The 17626-nt window shown below is 41.4% G+C and overlaps 1 protein-coding gene and 1 pseudogene across 1 annotated transcript; one reads left to right on the plus strand and one right to left on the minus strand.

Moving 5' to 3' along the window:
- Window positions 1-429: 429 nt before the first annotated feature.
- LOC131991158 (SE-cephalotoxin-like) lies at window positions 430-4309 on the minus strand. The gene is made up of 2 exons (XM_059356480.1): window positions 4114-4309; window positions 430-2391 (listed from the first exon to the last, which is right to left on the minus strand). The coding sequence occupies exon 2, from the start codon at window positions 2387-2389 to the stop codon at window positions 749-751; it is 1641 nt and encodes a 546-aa protein (XP_059212463.1). The 5' UTR covers window positions 2390-2391; window positions 4114-4309; the 3' UTR covers window positions 430-748.
- Window positions 4310-9063: 4754 nt separating this feature from the next.
- LOC131991534 (hydroperoxide isomerase ALOXE3-like) lies at window positions 9064-17157 on the plus strand (annotated as a pseudogene).
- The last annotated feature ends 469 nt before the right edge of the window (window positions 17158-17626 follow it).

A 17626-nucleotide genomic window follows, 5' to 3' on the forward strand; every position in this document is an offset into this window, starting at 1 on the left:
GCAGCAACACTTAGCACCCCCTACTGGAATTTTCGGTAGAATGCAGGCTTAAGGCACTTCCTGGTTTGCCTCCATGCTCAGACACGGAGATTGCCACCTGGTTTGTAAACTGTGATTAGGTTCCTAAATCTGCATTGAACGGGCCCTCCCACCCAACGCGCATCGGGGAGCTGGAGGGTCGCCGGCAGGCTCTGCGGTGGTTTCAGACATTGAAAATGTCATGTAAATCAGATGAAGTTTGAGCAGTATGAGGCTGATTTCCTGTTGTCAGTAGGGGGCGCTATGACTTTGACTGCAAGTTGAGATAGGGATGTGTTCAGGCATGGACTCTGTGAATCATAACAAATTTGGGGCAGATTGAACAATGTATGGTGAAGTTACAACAACAAGATTTTCAGTCAGGTCTGAGACAATAGTACTGTGACACTTCTGCTGTTGTGGACTTTACATCAGATATAATCTCAAGAGATAATAATAAGTCAAGTGTGGTGGTTGTTCCTGCTGCAGAGTGTCATAGTGATGGATATTAAAGTCTAAAACAAACAATAACATGTTCATTTAAAACATGGAAGCTGTCATCAGTTTTCATTCTTATTGGTGAATTTTATTCATGAACAGAACAAAACAAAGAACATGTCTTTTATTAGTCATTATTCATTTATTATCTGAACATTTGACTGTTTTCCTGTCACAAACATCAGGGTTACACTGAGCTGCAACAGCTTTCACCTGGAAACACAAACTCATTTCATGACAGATATAAGCCGAATTTATTGAGTATCAAATCCAGTTTTCTGTCTAATTTGTCCTCTATTCTCTTCAGTCTGGCGTTGATGGTGGTGATGTCAGGCACAGTGTCTTTGCCGATCAGTGTGACGTCGCTAGGTTTCTCCCGCTCTACACAGCTCTCCCTACGGTAACCATCAGGACACAAACACAAATGTTCGTTGGAGTCCCTCACTGGCTTGCACTTTCCTCCGTTGTCACAGGTTTGATAGCTGCAGACAGAGATTTTTCTGGAGTAATAGAAATACATGTCATACTCGTAGCCTTTCACGTCACACTTGAAAGTCTCCATGGATTCTGGGACTGCAACAAATGGTTTGTAACTGGCGTGGATCGCTTTAAAGAACTCTGTAACAGGAACACCATCAACTTTTGCATTGCAGAACTTTTTTTCATTTATCACATTACAATAGGAAAAATTAAACGAATCTGGCTTGTAGCACTTCCCCACCTCAGTGATTACTTGTGTTTTATGTTTCTCCTCTGCTTTCTGAATGTGGTCCACAGCCACAGTGATCGTATCCCAAGAAAACGTTGTCATATTATATAACTCATGATTATAATGTTGATCTTTGGGGTACACCATCACCATCCAGTTGTACCAGTAGTACTTCTTATCCAGATGATTTTTCACCTCCTTAGCGACGGCTTTGTGGTCGACATGACTGATGGATTTGCTCATCGCCTCCACGTCTTCCTTCAGGAACTGCTCATAGTGGTCCAGACAGTAATCTATGGTTGACATCTGAGCTGTGTAGACCTTCTTAATCATGTCAGTGTGTTCAGTTTCTTTGTCTAATAAATCAAAACCGATCAGTTTCCAGTAGAACTGGTTGAGCAGCATCCCCCTCCACATCAAAGTACTGAAATGGATGTTATAGTCACCGATCTTTTGAATGTCACATTTAAACTTCTTCTTCAGCAGGTCATTGATGTTTCCAATGAGGGACGTGTTGGAGACGGTCAGGTAATGGTAGAGGTTGGCCACACTGCCCTCAGTTTCTGTGTTCTCATAGTAGTTGACGAATATCTCAGCCAGTCGGAGTTTGTCCTCTTCAGTTTTCACCACTTGACTGTTGTCTTGAAGCTCATTGAACTTCTTCCAGGCGTTTAGGATGCGGACCTCGTCTTGAGAGTAGACGCTGGCATAGTTGAACCATTCCACATCTGTTGCCAGGTTGGAGATCTGGATGGAGAGCGAGTCCAGCTTCCTGTTCACTTCAGCGAACCCTTTCTTCACTTCGTTAAACACCGGGTCGTCCTGAGGGATGAAGGCCAAGATCCAGTTGACCGTTGGGACGATCAGAGTTCCGATGCCGGGCACCAAGCCAGCGATGGTGGAGAGACCCTTCATCACATTTTTCACAGATTTGCTGTCAACGCTTCCAATCTTTTCATTGATGACAGAGATAATGTCTTTTGCCACTGCCAGAGATTGTTCCACTTGTGGTCTGGTCTCAAATGGCAGGTCTCTCTTCACCCTGTAGGGGGGTGAGGGGTTGGAGGAGGCGGGGTCATGTGACCTAGCTGAGGAGGTCGTCCAGTAGAGAAGAAGGATCCATGAAGCCAGCAGCGTCGAGACGGACAGCCGAGGGAACGCCATGACTGCAACACAGATACATAACATGGACTCATTTCCTAAACTGTACACAAAGCCAAAGCAGGAAGAAGAAAACTTTTTCTGGTCCAACTGTTCAAACTATCTGAGGAATTTGTGGAGTTGGTTTAGGGTTGTTGGGGTGGATCTCACCGTTCAAAAGTGTGTTAAGATTGCCATCAAAATAATCAATAATTATCATATTTTTTATTACAGTATATGAAATGATATTACTTGATTTACTGTAATTTAAAAATAAAGTAAAGCGGGGAGGCTGTTGCTCGGTTGGTAGAGTGGTTGCCCACCGATCGGAGGGTCTGTGGTTCGATCCCTGACCATGACAGCCTACATGTCGAAGTATCCTTGAGCAAGATACTGAAAGCCAAATTGCTCCCGATAATGCGTTCATCGGTGTGTGAATGAATTCCCAATGGTGGCAGGTGGCACCGTTTAGGGAAGCCTCTGCCACCTGTATAAATGTGTGTGTGAACGGGTGAATGAGCGCAGTCTGTAGTGTAAAGCGCTTTGAGTGGTCGCAAAGCGACTAGAAAAGTGCAGGTCTATTTATCATTTACCATCTAAGTCACTTCGAGATGGGGCACCACTCTCTTAAACAGAAAAGACACAATTTAACTATATCAGTCTCATAAAATAACTGAACTATCAATTTGTGTGTTAGTGAGTGTGTGTGTGTGTGCGTGTGTGTGTGTGTGTGTGTGTGTGTGTGTGAGTGAGTGAGTGAGTGAGTGTGTGTATGACTGAGTGAGATTGTGTATTTGTGTGTGTGTGTGTGTGTGTGTGTGTGTGTGTGTGACTAAATAATATAAATATTCCTGAAATGACAACACAGTTTATCCTGTAAGAATGATCTGACACAATGACGATGAAAGAAAAGAGAGAACATGAAGCTCGTTCAGTAAATCACAGTAATGTAGCATAGAATATATATGATACAATAACTTCAATCATAATTTATTGGTTTCTTTATATTTAAACTATATAAACATAAAAATCCTCTGTCATGTGAAGCACATTGTATTGTGTCTTTGTTTGTTTTGTTGTTGTTTTATATGAATATGGTAATTTGATTATAATTATTAAGTTCATTGTTAATCAGTGTTCCAAATTGATAGTTTAGTAACTTTATGAGATTGATTTAGGGGATGCTTTTCTGTTTTACAATGGTGCCCACTCTTGAGGTGACTTAGAATAAATTAAATCATATCAAATAATAATTTTGATAGCCATCTCATCACACTTTTAAACCATGAGACCCACACAAGTGTTGCTCAGGTTTACCCTTACATATCTGATTTCCCCATCGGAGGGATAACATTTATGGTTAACGCCCTTTACAACATAAATGGTGCCCCGTGAGAGGCATTATTTATTTGTAATCCTATGTTCCCAACATAAATTGTGCCTTGTTTAAAGGTATACATACACATATTTTGGGGACATACCAAATTCCCAACAACAACAACAACAACACACACACACACACACACACACACACACACACACACACACACATCACAGTAATGTAGCATGGTAGGACATTGATGTAATAACATGAATCATCATTTATTGGTTTATTATTTAATAACTGTGTAGGGACATAAAAATCTCTGTTCAGTTTGATGAATGACATTTATACAGAGTTTGTCTTCATACAGAGAGTAACATGGTTATTGTGAATATATGATGATAATGTATATGAGGAGACGTACCTGTGCTGAGTAGCTGTTGCAGGAATCACACTCTCTGACTCGAAACACTTCTCTCTTCATAATCACTTACTCTGTTTATAAAGCCAATGTCCCCTCAGTAGTTCCACCTTAAACTCTTTTACAACCTTTATTTACAGAAACTCTGTGCAACAGCAGGGCCCACACTTCTGGGGACCATTGATCTTCTGGGGTTCAAATCAGGTTACATGATGCTGTCAAAGCTGCAGCAGCGTGTTTCCACTGAAGAATAAACTCCTGTTAGTAAAAACAGTTAATGAGTTGTGAGAGTGTTCCTGGGGAGCAGCGGTCTGTGTGCCCTGCTGGTCCTGCCAGCTGCTCCTGGTCAACTCTGCCAAGGCAAAGTTCACAAAGAATCAACAGTTTGCTTTTCTGCCGATAAAGCCGACGTCCTATCAGTGGTTCCACCTCAAACTCTTTCACAACCTTCATTTACAGGAACTCTGTGGTGCAACAGCAGGGCCGACATTTCTGGGGACCTTTGACCTTCTGGGGTTCAGATCAGGTCACATGATGCTGTCAAAGCTTCAGCAGCATGTTTCCTGCCGTCAGCTTCCTCTACTTCTGCTGCAAAATGTTTGATGATGAGAGAAGCTATTTAATATAAAATATATATATTTTACCTAGGACCCCTTCTCTTCTCAATTTACACCACCTCACTTGGCACAATCATCCGCAATCATGGCTTCTCATAGCATTGTTATGCCGACGATACCCAGCTGTTCCTATCCTTCCCACCAAACGAATCGTATCTCTACCTGCCTTGTGGACATCTCCACATGGATGAAAGAACATCACCTTCAGCTCGACCTCTCAAAGACGGAGCTTCTAGTCATCCTGCCCTGTCCCACCTTATATCAGCCTATCAATCTTCAGCTTGGATCCATGCAAATTGTGCCCACAAGCTCGGAATGAAACCTGGGTGTCATGACTGATGACCAACTGACCATCAAGGTTAATGTGTCCTCAATTACCAGATCGTGTTAATTCGCCCTTTACAACATCAGGAAGATCAGACCCTACCTGACCGAGCAATCAACACAAGTCCTGGTTCAGGTCCTTGTGTTATCCCGTTTAGACTACTGCAACTCGCTACTGGCAGGTCTTCCTGCATGCACCACCAAACCTCTGCAGATGATCCAGAACGCGGCTGCGCGTCTGGTCTTCAACCAGCCAAGGAGAGCTCATGTCACTCTGCTCCTCATCTCTCTGCACTGGCTCCCAGTCGCAACTATGTAAGTATCACACTGACGGCTCGCATGACCTAAAAGGCCTTACGTCCTAATGGACTCAGACTTAACCCACGGCACTTACTCTTGGATTGTTTCTTGACTTCATCTTTGCTTGTGTTGTATTAACTCTCAAATGTACGTCGCTTTGGATAAAAGCGTCTGCTAAATAACATTGTAGAATTGTACCTCTAAAATGTTAGATTTGGAACCAACATTTAACATTCTACAAAAACATCCTTTTCAAAGTCAAATTTTATATTTCTTTCTAGTTTTTTGGTTCTAAATGTTGACCCAGTAAGTCAAAGTAGTGATGGGATGTACTGTGCCGAGGCTTCACAGCATGTGTCGAGAAATCCAGCAAATCTTACATGAAGCGCGGAACAAGGCTTGTTTCTTTAAGGGTGAGTGATGTCATTGATGACGTCTGAAGCCTCGCTGGTTCAGGGAATGGTCCGAGTGTTTTACGAACATATATAAAGCGCAATGGATCCCCGCAACATTGAGTCCAATCACAGTGGAAAAAATATTGTTTCTTAATAAAAAATGAATAAATTCATCATCATCACTCCAGTATTCATCAGCACAATCACTGTCCCATCTTTGGAAAACACTGCAAAAGTTTTTACAAACATCTAATGTCCTGTTGGATTCATTTACACATTGACTGAAATCATAGTGACACGTTTTTTGAAATTAAAACCTCTATTACCATTACCCACACAAAGGGCGGCTGTGGCTCAGTTGGTAGAGTGGGTTGCCCCCCAAACGAAGGGTTGGTGGTTCGATCCCTGACCGTCGCAGCCTACATGTCGAGGTATCCTTGAGCAAGATACTGAACCCCAAATTGCTCCCGATGCTGCGTTGTGAATGAATTCCCAATGGTGGTAGGTGGCACCGTTTAGGGTCTCCTCTGCCACCAGTATGAATGTGTGTGTGAAAGGGTGAATGAGCGCAGTCGGTAGTGTAAAGCACTTTGAGTGGTTGCAAAGCGACTAGAAAAGCGCTATATAAGTGCAGGTCCATTTACCATTAATCAAAAACAGATTGAATGAATGAACCACACAAGATCAAATCAAACATGCTCACACTATTGCAGACAGCCAAGAGGCCATCACAAACAGTTGAAATGACAATAAAGGTTTTGACAGCAGCGAGGTTTTTGGGCACATGAAGCCTCGAGAAATTAACCTTTTTTTTTTATAAATTGGATGGAGGCTTCAAGGCTTCATTAGGCTTCATCTGGCCATCACTAAGTCAAAGTGAGATGACCAGTTCCTGTAGGTGAGGCTGATGGGGAACATTTGACGTTTTTATCCAGGCAGGATGAGAAAGAGTCAGACACTCTGAACACACCAAACTCAGAAGGGTTCAGCAGGATTTGGTTCTGGTTCCCCTCTTTGCGACACTCGACCAACTTGTGGGAATGGGTTAGACTAGAGTGAGAGCCGTTTTACATGTTCACACTAAAGAATAAACTCACTGCCCTGCTGGTCCTGCCAGCTGCTCCTGGTTGGCTCTGCCAAGGCAAAGTTCACAAAGAATCAACAGTTTACTTTTCTGCTGATAAAGCCGATGTCCTGTCAGTGGTTCCACCTCAAACTCTTTCACAACCTTCATTTACAGGAACTCTCTGGTGCAACAGCAGCTGTTTTCAAGCTTTCAACGTATTTTGCTGACCCTGGCCCAGCTTTTCTGTTTTTCTGGCATCAATCTCAGAAGAAGCTGAATATTTCCGAAAATCCATGAAGTTGCTAAGATAACACATGAAATATGCTGTTTGTCATGGGCTCAGCACCCCTAAAACTTAGAGTAACAAATGTTGTTATTCTAAAATTTTTGTTCGTCTTAGACAAACATAAATAATGTCCAAAACAAACTCCGTAGTTTGTGGTTTAAATGTATATGTTCAGGATGAAAATGAAAACATCCCACTTCACAAATGGTATCATCCTCCTCTCACCCGCTCCCTCTGCACCACTCCGCTGGCCGACCGGCATCCAGCGCGACACACGCAGAGTGAGAATCCTTTAGTTGTAGTGTTGTGAATCAACTAAGTTAATTGCTCCAAAGCTCTGTCTCATATTTCTTTCCTTTTACCTTGAGTTGTTCCGATTCCAATACCATATCGGCGAGTACTGCAGTCCAGGCACAGTTTTCCAATTAGTTCGGTTAGCCTGGTTAGCTTCATTAGCGCTATTAGCGCAGCTACAGTCAAACTGGAGCGGTCCATTTATTAAACAAAAGGAGCAGTGCAACAAATTAACTGCATATCTGTGAAGTGCGTACTTGTGTCTCTGTTGTTAAAGTTTATTGTTACTTTAGAGACTCATTTTAACAATCGTGAGTCACGTAAATTTGACGTCACACGCGTCTTTTTCTGGTCCGTCGTCATGGAAACATGACTCCCTGTCAGTGCTGCGGCATTTGGACCAGAGTGAAACCAAACAACATAATCACTGTATAACACCAGTATGTGTGAAAACACTCACTGTGGATTTTTAAATGAATTATTTACTCCTAGATTTATATTTGCTATTTTTCAGTTGTGTCTTACTGTCAAAGTAGACAATAAAAATAGTTAAATGTTTTTATTTGCTGTATTTATTCATGTTTTACAGAGGATTTAACCTGAACCAGACTTTGCAATAATAATAATCACATTACATTCATGCAGGCGTAGTAGTATATATACTACACACACACACACACACACACACACACACACACACACACACACACACAGAGATCTATATATGTAGGCTATTTATAACACACAGGTATGAGATGTGTGAAAGATAACTCCTAGCGTCTCTCTGTGGCCTGCCAGTGACCAATGGACATACGACAGTTCTTTAAAATAAAAAAGACAGATTCAGGTGAGAGACTAGGGACAATCCATAATTACCCCAGTCTTGTTTTTTTTTCTTCTGAAGAGTGTTAAGCTAAAGTAAAAGATAATATAAACCAGCTTTCTGTACGTTGTATCAAATTACTTATGTAGGAAATGGTCTGCTACAATATATTTGTGTATGATTGTCAGTGCCAAGGGAAAGAGAGAAAGATGGAGAAGGAGAAAGGGAAAGGGAGGCCATGCAGGAAGAACCAGGTGAGAAAACAACAACAATAAATTGCAATATAGTGAATAGTGGCGTGCAAAACTGTAACAACTCATACTCCTATACTAATTTATTGGCGTTCTTGTAGGTAGCCTGTGTTTTGCATTTTGTTGTCCAAGTAGCTGTTACCTTGTTCAGTTTCAATAAAGTTAATTCTAATCTAATCTAATGACTGTTTATTGAGGGTGGGTGGTGGCAGCGGGGCTCAATGGGTGCTCAGCACCCCTAGAGCTCTGACCCTAGAATCGCCCCTGCTGTCTGTGTACAGTTTTGTAGTTGAATGTGTCCAAACAGATTTAACCTTCAATACAGCATCCCCAACACGTTTTAGCATCGTATGTTGAAGAGTTTGATGCTCTTTGATCTAAAATAGTCTCCTGCGGCTGATCAGTGGGAGCCGGCGGTGATATTATTAGCAGTTCCACAGATACCCCTTCTCCACTGTTGGGATCTAGCCACATGTGAACTTTGGTTCATTTGTAGGTTTGAACTGATGTGGATTAAATGCACTAGCATTTCCATTCACCTCTCAAAATTACATCTGGAGCCTCCATTTTGAGTCTCTGGTAAAATGAGTTGCGTTTATGACACCTACAGACCGCCTCATTGGTCAAGAGACCTTTGACACGACAGATGGTCTACTGTCAAAAACCCAAGACCTTCTCCCCCTCTCTCACTCTTTCTCATCTTCCTGCCAAGGCAACGCCATCTCCTCCTCTGAGAGGGACAGAGGCCTGGACCCACCAGAGCCCCCCTCCTCCCTCACCTCCTGCTTAGGTCTGAGCCCTCCTGCAGAGATCTCCCTCCAGAAACAAGGAATCAGCTAACCAACTCCAAAATACCCTGTGCATCAGTAGTTGGATTAATGAACACAAGTTCATTGCAACCAACAGCGGCTCTGGCTGTGTTGTTTACATTACACATTTAGGGGTGGCCCAGTTAATAACATAAATAATACCAATGCAATAATAATACAAATAATATCAATGAATGAATCAACAATAAAACAAACATTTCCATGTAACAATCAGCAATAAATAATAAGTGTAAATCTAAAATGATGCTATAAATAAAATAATATAATCAAACAGATAAACATAGTAAAATAAATAAAAAAAAGGAATTAAAAGTAGTAAAAGAAATAAAAGACACAGAGGACCACAAATCTAACACAAAGTTAAAAAAAACAAGGAATAAAAATGTGTCTTAAGACGAGACACTCCACCGTGGGGCAGGGGCGGATCTATGGGTGGGCCTGGGTGTGCACAGGCCCACCCAGATTGACAGCTTGCCCACCCAGTAAGATTCATGAAAAAAAAAAAAAAAAAAAAAAAAATTATTATAATTCATACGAATTATCATAGACTCTGCTTTCAATGTTTAATTGTTATTTCTGTTTCTTGTGGACATTAAAACTTTTAATTTAAAAAAGTTGCGCGACATACACATTCACTAGCGGTCAGAAGGCGGGAGGCAGGGAGCTGGACTTTAGATATCATTTACAGTCATAGGCGCCGATCCCGTGGGTGCTCCGGTGCTCGAGCACCCACTGAAAAGGTTGAGCACCGACTGGGCAGGGACGGCGCTACACCGGGGCTAGGGGGTGCTAGCTATCCCCGTCAAAAATCATCATCTCACGACTTTCAGTTTGAAGAGAGTAGACTGGGGCCAAGGCCGCTTTAATGCACGGGCTTACCTGGGCTGAAGCCCAGGGGCCTCCCAAGTTAAGGGGCCTCCCATGATGAGCTGAAAAGGTCACATTGTTTTGTAACTTGTCAGGTTTTCTGTCAATCACTCTAATCAGCACGTTACGTCACTCAATGTAACGTAACTTACGTGGCTGCTGATTGATCTAAATAAGGGGTGACCCACGTGCCCCCATAGCCTATGGCGGGTGGGCTTACCTATCAGAATGTCTATAGTTAGTTCTGGGGCGTGTCCCTCTATGACTGTCAATCAAAGATTGAGTGGAAAAATTAAGCACCGGAGGTAGGTCGCTGTCCCACACACCGGAGGGAGCGGAGGAAGACGTGCAGGCCGCGAAGGCCGCGCAGGTGGATGTAGCGGGAGAGGAGCAGGGGACCGCCCGCAGCAGTGGAGGGGAGGAGGAGGGGGGAGCACACGAGCCCCAGAGAGAGGACCAGGCTGCAAACCAGTCAGGGGGAGACCGAGACGAGTCAGATGACCCGTACAACAGTGACCCGGGCCGCTGGGGAAACAACAATGACCCAAAAGTGCACGCTTTTAGGGTGAAAATGGGACCGGAGTCCTGTCAAAATAAAGACGCTAACGTGTCAGCATCGGAACGCCAGTATAAACAGCAGAAGATTTTTCTCAAAAATGCATTTTAAACGCAAACTGAGTAACGGAGAGTGTGTGCCCAGAGAATGGCTCTGTTATTCACCATCAGCAGGTACTGCGTTTTATAGCTTGTGCAGGTTTTAAACTGTTGTGGTTGTCAGTGGTGGAAAAAGTATTCAGATCCCTTACTTAAGTAAAAGTACTAATACCACAAGTAAAAGTTCTGCATCCAAATCTTACTGAAGTAAAAGTAGAAAAGTATCAACATCAAAATCTACTTAAAGTATGAAAAGTAAAAGTACTCGGGTTATGCAGAATGGACCCACTATGATTGTTTTATATATTCTAAATATATTATTACATTATTTGTATTGGTGATTTAAAATATGCAGTGTTTTAATTTTGTAAAGATTGGGCTCACTTAATTACTTAATATACTGTTAAAAGATTTAATTAAGAAAACGTCTAATCACTTTACATTGATCATATTATGTTAAATCTCGACCTGAAAAGTAACTAAAGCTGGCAGCTAAATCCTAGAGTAAAAAGTACAATATTTGCCTAAAAATGTAGTGGAGTAGAAGTAAAAAGTTACATAAAATGGAAATACTCAAGTAAAGTACAAATACCTAAAAATTGTACTTAAGTACAGTACTTGAGTAAATGTACTTAGTTACATTCCACCACTGGTGGTTGTGCATTGTTTTTGAAATGCATATTTGCTTAGATGTTTGTCTAGATTATACTGCAAATCTTCTATTAATGTTGCTCAGTTTAATCTTTTTGGTACCTGGCGTTAGGCCATGGTGCTGAATGGAGTGTGTTTGTGTGTCTTTGTAGGTGCATGATGATTGTTCACAGGGCCCACTGAGGCCAGAGAAGAGGCTCCTACTTTGATCTGTTGCTTTTCTTATGCTTATGCTGTTGTTATTAAGTTAATAAGTTATTGTTTGTTTGATTGTATGTTTGTGCAGACAGGTGATGGATGGTGATATCATCATAACATTGTTTAAAATCATCCTTTCATACATTTTGGTTTTATTATCACCATAAGTTGCTGTGTGTGGTTGTTAAATAAAGTGTCTTGTGTTTATTCTCAAGTGGGCTCAGTGATATGTTAATAAAAATATTATTGTGTTTTCTGACTCATAGAGGGGAAACTCACTGTTGTATGTCTCGAAAGAAACTAATGCATTTTGTGACGTAGATTACCTAGATATCACACTTTTTTTAAAATGAGACTATAAATCGAGGGGATGGGGGGCCTACAAATCTCTCAGCCCCGGGGCCTAACATTAGGTGGTGGCCCTGACTGGGGCATAACAGTGCTGTGAATTAATAAGTGTTTGTATGGTGAATAAAAACGTGTAAGTCCCATCGTTGTGTGGCCATGATATGATATGCGCATCAGTGCTTGTATAGCCGGTTCAGTGTCACAGCACCGTGGACAGCGCTGTTTGTGCGTATTCAGACAGACTCAGGGAAACCGGCAACCGGTGGTGGGAGAGTGCGGTAGAGGGGGGGTGAGGGGGGCTGAGGTGTGTTGCCGTGGGCGTGTCTATACCTGCTGAATGTAACCGCTGTGAAACAATCACGAAATAACGTTTTATTTCTCTGGTTAATAACAGCTTTATCGAGGCCGGCGCTCGCTCTCTGTTGTTGTTACTCTATGTCTCTCTACCAAAGCTCTCTCTCTCTCTCTCTCTCTCTCTCTAATCATCGGACACAATTAAACTTCTTCGTGTCATTATTTTGCGGTGTAAATTGCGAGTCGGACTCAGATTTATAAGATATTTGTGTGTGTACAGGTGCTGCGCGATCGATAGACAGAGACCGTGTCACTCAGTTTAATCTTGTAAATAAAACTTTCGGTCCGAATTCAATTTTCCCTCTATTGACGTAAACGACGTGAAGTGAGGAGAGAGAGAGAGATGGGCGGCGGCTCCTTCCCGACCCAAGACCTTCTCTCTCCCTCTGACCCGCCGGAATAGAACAGCACCGTCTCGGTGTTCCGAGTTCCTCAAAACAGGCTCTATATCATGATTTCAATTCTTTGTAAAATCAGATGTTCAGAAGCAGTGATTACCCCTATATAGTCAGAATTATATGATCTTTATATGATTGTATTTATTTAATTTGGGCACCCACGGGCAAAAATATAAATCGGCGCCCATGTTTACAGTGGTCCGACAGATTATTTTTTTTAGCTTTAAAAAATAATCAGGCCCACCCAGATGTTTGCAGGCCTACCCATTAGCTACGTTCTGGCTCCGCCACTGCTGTGGGGGCTGTTCGGACGCGGAGGGCGTTCCAAAGTCTGGGGCCGACCACAGAGAAAGCTGTAGCTGGAGCTGGCCCTCGGACCTCAATTTGCGCGCTGTATAGATTATAGTATAGATTTGGATGAGGTCCTTGATGTACTGTGGGCACAGTCCATTCAAAGCTTTAAAAACAAACAACAAAATCTTAAAATCAATACAAAAATTTACAGGGAGCCAGTGCAAAGACGCAAGGATTGGGGTAATGTGTTCCCGCTTTTTGGCCCCTGTTAAAAGTTGTGCCGTGGCGTTCTGGACTAACTGCAGATGAGAGAGGGCGTATACTGAGAGAGAGTATAGAGCGTTGCAGTAGTCCAGTCGACTTGAAATAAAAGCGTGCACGATCTGTTCAGAGGTTAAAAGATAAAAACGCTATTAATCTGTTTATCAAATTTAAAATCGCTGTCTATGGTGATGCCAAGGCTGGCGACTTTAAGACGCTCATACTCTGTGAGGGGTTCCAGGTCGATGAGGGCACTGCCAAACACCATAACCTCCGTTTTTTCCCCGTTGAGTTTTAAAAAATTCTGGGCTAACCAAGCCTTGACATCACATAGACAGTTGAATAATGGTGTCAGGGGGCAGTGGCTGTCCTTAGAGATTGGCATGTAAATCTGGCAGTTGTCAGCGTAGAGATGATAGGAAATGCCATGTCTCTGAAAAATCTCTCCAAGGGGGAGGAGATATACTGCAGAAAGGATAGGTCCCAGGATAGATCCCTGGGGGACCCCACAATGAAGTGGGGTGGAGGACGAAGTGGATCTAAATAGATATGTATGATATAACCCGGTCGTATTCTCTATATTTTTAGGCAAAAGTAAATATGAAGAATTAGTGTCACAGTTCTGTCTTTCTTCAGTGGCATTGAACTAGATCTAAATAATGGGAAAGCTTTGAAGACCTGAAAAAATCTGGTGCAAGAAGACACCACTGTCAGGTGGATATTTTTTTCCTATTTTCCAGTTGAATATCATTGTGTAGTTTCATAACTACAGATAGATACTGATGTTGTCCCTGTTGGCTAAAGTGATTCCTTTCAGATAATTTATGTTTGCCAACTGCTATTCTTCCAGAGTATGTTGCAGAGCACTGGAAGGAAGATGACTTTTATGGTTACCAGTTTCTGAATGGAGTCAACCCCACCATGATCAAGCGCTGCTCAGAGCTTCCCCCAAACTTTCCAGTCACAGGGGACATGGTGAAGCCGTTCCTGGAAGAGGGAAGCTCTCTGAAGAAGGAAATGAAGGTATGAAAGAAGAAAGTCTTTAAAAGGGTGATAATCTTTACTTTGGGAGACAATTTGTGCCTTTAAGAGTTGAGTTACTGTAATTCACAGTGGAAAGTCCCTGAATCGCTCAAATCTGTGATACCTCTTAATATCTTAACCAACTGTAACTCTGTCGTTCCTTCCCAAACAGAAAGGCAATATATTCCTCTATGACCAGAAAAAGATGGATGGAATAACCCCGAGAGACAACAATAGTGAAACTCTGCATGTGACTGCCGGTTTCTGTTTGTTCTACATGAACCCAGCAAACAAACTGATGCCAATTGCAATACAGGTATTTAATTGATATGATGAATCAGTGACAGTATTTAAACTGTATGAACTTAAGTAAAGTCACATACCCGTATTATATTCCACAGTATAGAAGTCCTGTTGCACTATTTGAACATAAATAATTTGTCGCATTTCAGTTGCATCAACAACCTTCTGAGCAGAACCCCATCTCTCTACCCAGTGATTCGGAGACTGACTTGCTGTTTGCCAAGATGTTTCTGAAAAATGCAGATTGCCTGGATCATGAATCAGTCCATCACACCTTGAACACTCATCTTCTGGTAGAGGTCTTTGCTGTGGCTGCTCTGCGCAGCTTCTCAGTGATTCATCCGCTCTACAAGGTAGAATTACAGAGCAGAAAGAGGAAAACCTGTTTTAGTTTTCATCTGCTTAAGCATCTGGTCAAAACGTTTAAAATTCTTCCCTCTGTCTGTACAGTTGCTGATTCCACACTTCCAGTACACTCTCTACACAAACACTTCATGCCGCTAACTTGTTCTTGGACCTGAGGAGATTTTACGCTTTGTACGCCGGTTTTAAATGCATATTTCTCATACAGTCTCTGTTAAAAACATCAAAGCTAAATACTTGTGTATCATTGATTGTAAGACTTCACTTGGACATGAAGGAATGACAGAGCTCATGAGAAGGTCTCTCTCTGAAACAACCTACAGCTCTCTGTGTCTGCCAGAGAACATCACTGCACGAGGACTGGAGTCCATACCCAACTTCTACTACAGAGATGATGGAGTGAAGCTGTGGAACATCATCAACAGGTTATCTTTAAAGAAATATTGCACCTGTCTCTACACACTGATTATTTAACAAGCAACATAATATATGAATTAATGTAGAGGGAGGGTGTAGATGAGTCAAGACTTCATGATGTTCCTTAAGCGCTGTCTTTTTCTTTTTTAAAACTTACAAATGTAAATGTTTGAATTCAAATTGTTGTGTGTTCACCAGCTTTGTGACGGCAGTAGTGGAGAACTTTTACTCCTCAGACAGTGAGGTGCAGAAAGACACTGAGCTGCAGGAATGGATCACATGGATACTGATAATGATTATAGTGGCAACAGGATCTCCAGCAGACTTTCATACTGTTGAGGAAGTGATCAACTTCATCACCATGGTGATCTGATTCTACCCAACTACGGCTCAGCACGCTGCAATGCACAATGGGCAGGTGAGCCATTATATATATAATCAAGTCTGCTTTAACAGTATAATATATATATATATATATATATATATATATATATGTGTGTGTGTGTGTGTGTGTATATATAGCAATAACAGCAATATTTAGTAATTTTGTACAACTACTACTCCTTTTTGCCCAATGCCCCACTCCTGCTGCACAAACCTCCTCCAACCACTAAGGGGCAGTCAAGCATGGAGACAATTTTGGAGGCCCTCCCAGATGTTGGAGACACAGCCCTCTCTTTCACACTGTTGTGGCTGTTCACAGAAAATGACACAGATGCTGTAAGTTTGGCATTAATGAATGCTTAATTACAACAGGAGCATTATGGATTATTTACCTCTTTAAAATACCTTTTTTTTCCAAACCACTAAATTCGGTGTGAGTCTCATTTTCTGTCTTTTGTCACCTTGGCAGGTTCCCTTGGGTGCATACCCTGAGGAACGATTCGATGAGCCTGCCCTGAAGCAGATGATTAAGGAATTTCAAGCCGAGTTGTCCTACCTCAGTGAAGCAATTACACAAAGAAACTCACAGCTTGATGTTCCCTACACATATCTGAACCCTACTGAGATAGAGAACAGTATAACTGTTTAAGACAGCCTGAAGGAGCCATTCTGTATGAGATTATCGTATCCATACATTTTGTCAACCCCTGACTTGAATGCTGGGAGGTGTGTTTTACATTTAGTACATATAATAGGTGGGGTGTTAGAGACAGTTAGTGAGGTGTTGAATGCTGGGACAAGGGGACTTTATTTCGGTTTTCTAATGATGACTGGGCCTGTGTTATGGTTACCCTTTTTTTTTAAATAATTTTAATTTGTTTTGGGTTTTTTTGCTTGTGTTTTATTTTTGCTCCTGATGTTCCTGTTGTTCATGTTATTACATGTGCATAGCATTCATATTTACATAGTAGTAAGACTGAAAGCAGAACTAATGTTTGAATAATGCCAGTCAAGATTATTTCCATCATATCAGTGAAAGCAGAGTTCCTCTTTATGTTGTCTATCAGCATTTAAAAACCGCAAGTTAACTTCAGGGTTTTTTTTCTTTGCTATAACACATAACATTATGAGAGATTTATTAGGTAAATGGTTTCATTTTAGTAATTAGAGGGTTCCATATACTTAATTGAACTTGAGTACCAGAATTGAGGAGTAACAGAATACGAGTGCCAGGATGTTTGAAATATAAAATATGAGTAGCTGTAATCCGATACAATCATAGTTTAAACTTGGCATATTCTGAATACAGTAACTGTGTATATTTAATAAAATATACTTTAAGGGACCACTTACTTCTGGCAATAATGTTATGTTTTCAGTCAGATCTGACTCCCGGATTGGATACACAAATTGTTTTTTTTTGGCAGTACATATGAGGCATGCATTAACCAAAAAACTTTTTAGAAAGAAGAAGTCATTCTTAAAGTAGTTTTGGTGTCCAGCTCAATCAACTGTAGCTTCAAATAGAAGTCTTGAAGCCAAACTTGACCACTGAACCTAATTCGGAAGTGAATAACTCTATCTTTACATTGTTTGCCACATAATTGGTGGCCATGTCAAGGCAAAATGCATTAACTTCCATTTAACCTTTAAATATGTGATTGATTAAAATAAGCAAGTATATATAAAGCAAGTATATATAAATATAATCTAGTGATATACAATGAAAATAACTATCCATTTTATATAATCTGAATGACAATAAATCAATTTGTAGGGTTTTTTAAAAACAACTTCACTCCGACTGCTTTACCT

Source organism: Centropristis striata, chromosome 18, assembly GCF_030273125.1.
Source record: "Centropristis striata isolate RG_2023a ecotype Rhode Island chromosome 18, C.striata_1.0, whole genome shotgun sequence".
NCBI lineage: Eukaryota > Metazoa > Chordata > Actinopteri > Perciformes > Serranidae > Centropristis > Centropristis striata.

Bases quoted from the DNA above. Each gene is read 5' to 3' on its own strand.
- LOC131991158 (XM_059356480.1), bottom strand. From the start codon at position 2,389: ATGGCGTTCCCTCGGCTGTCCGTCTCGACGCTGCTGGCTTCATGGATC.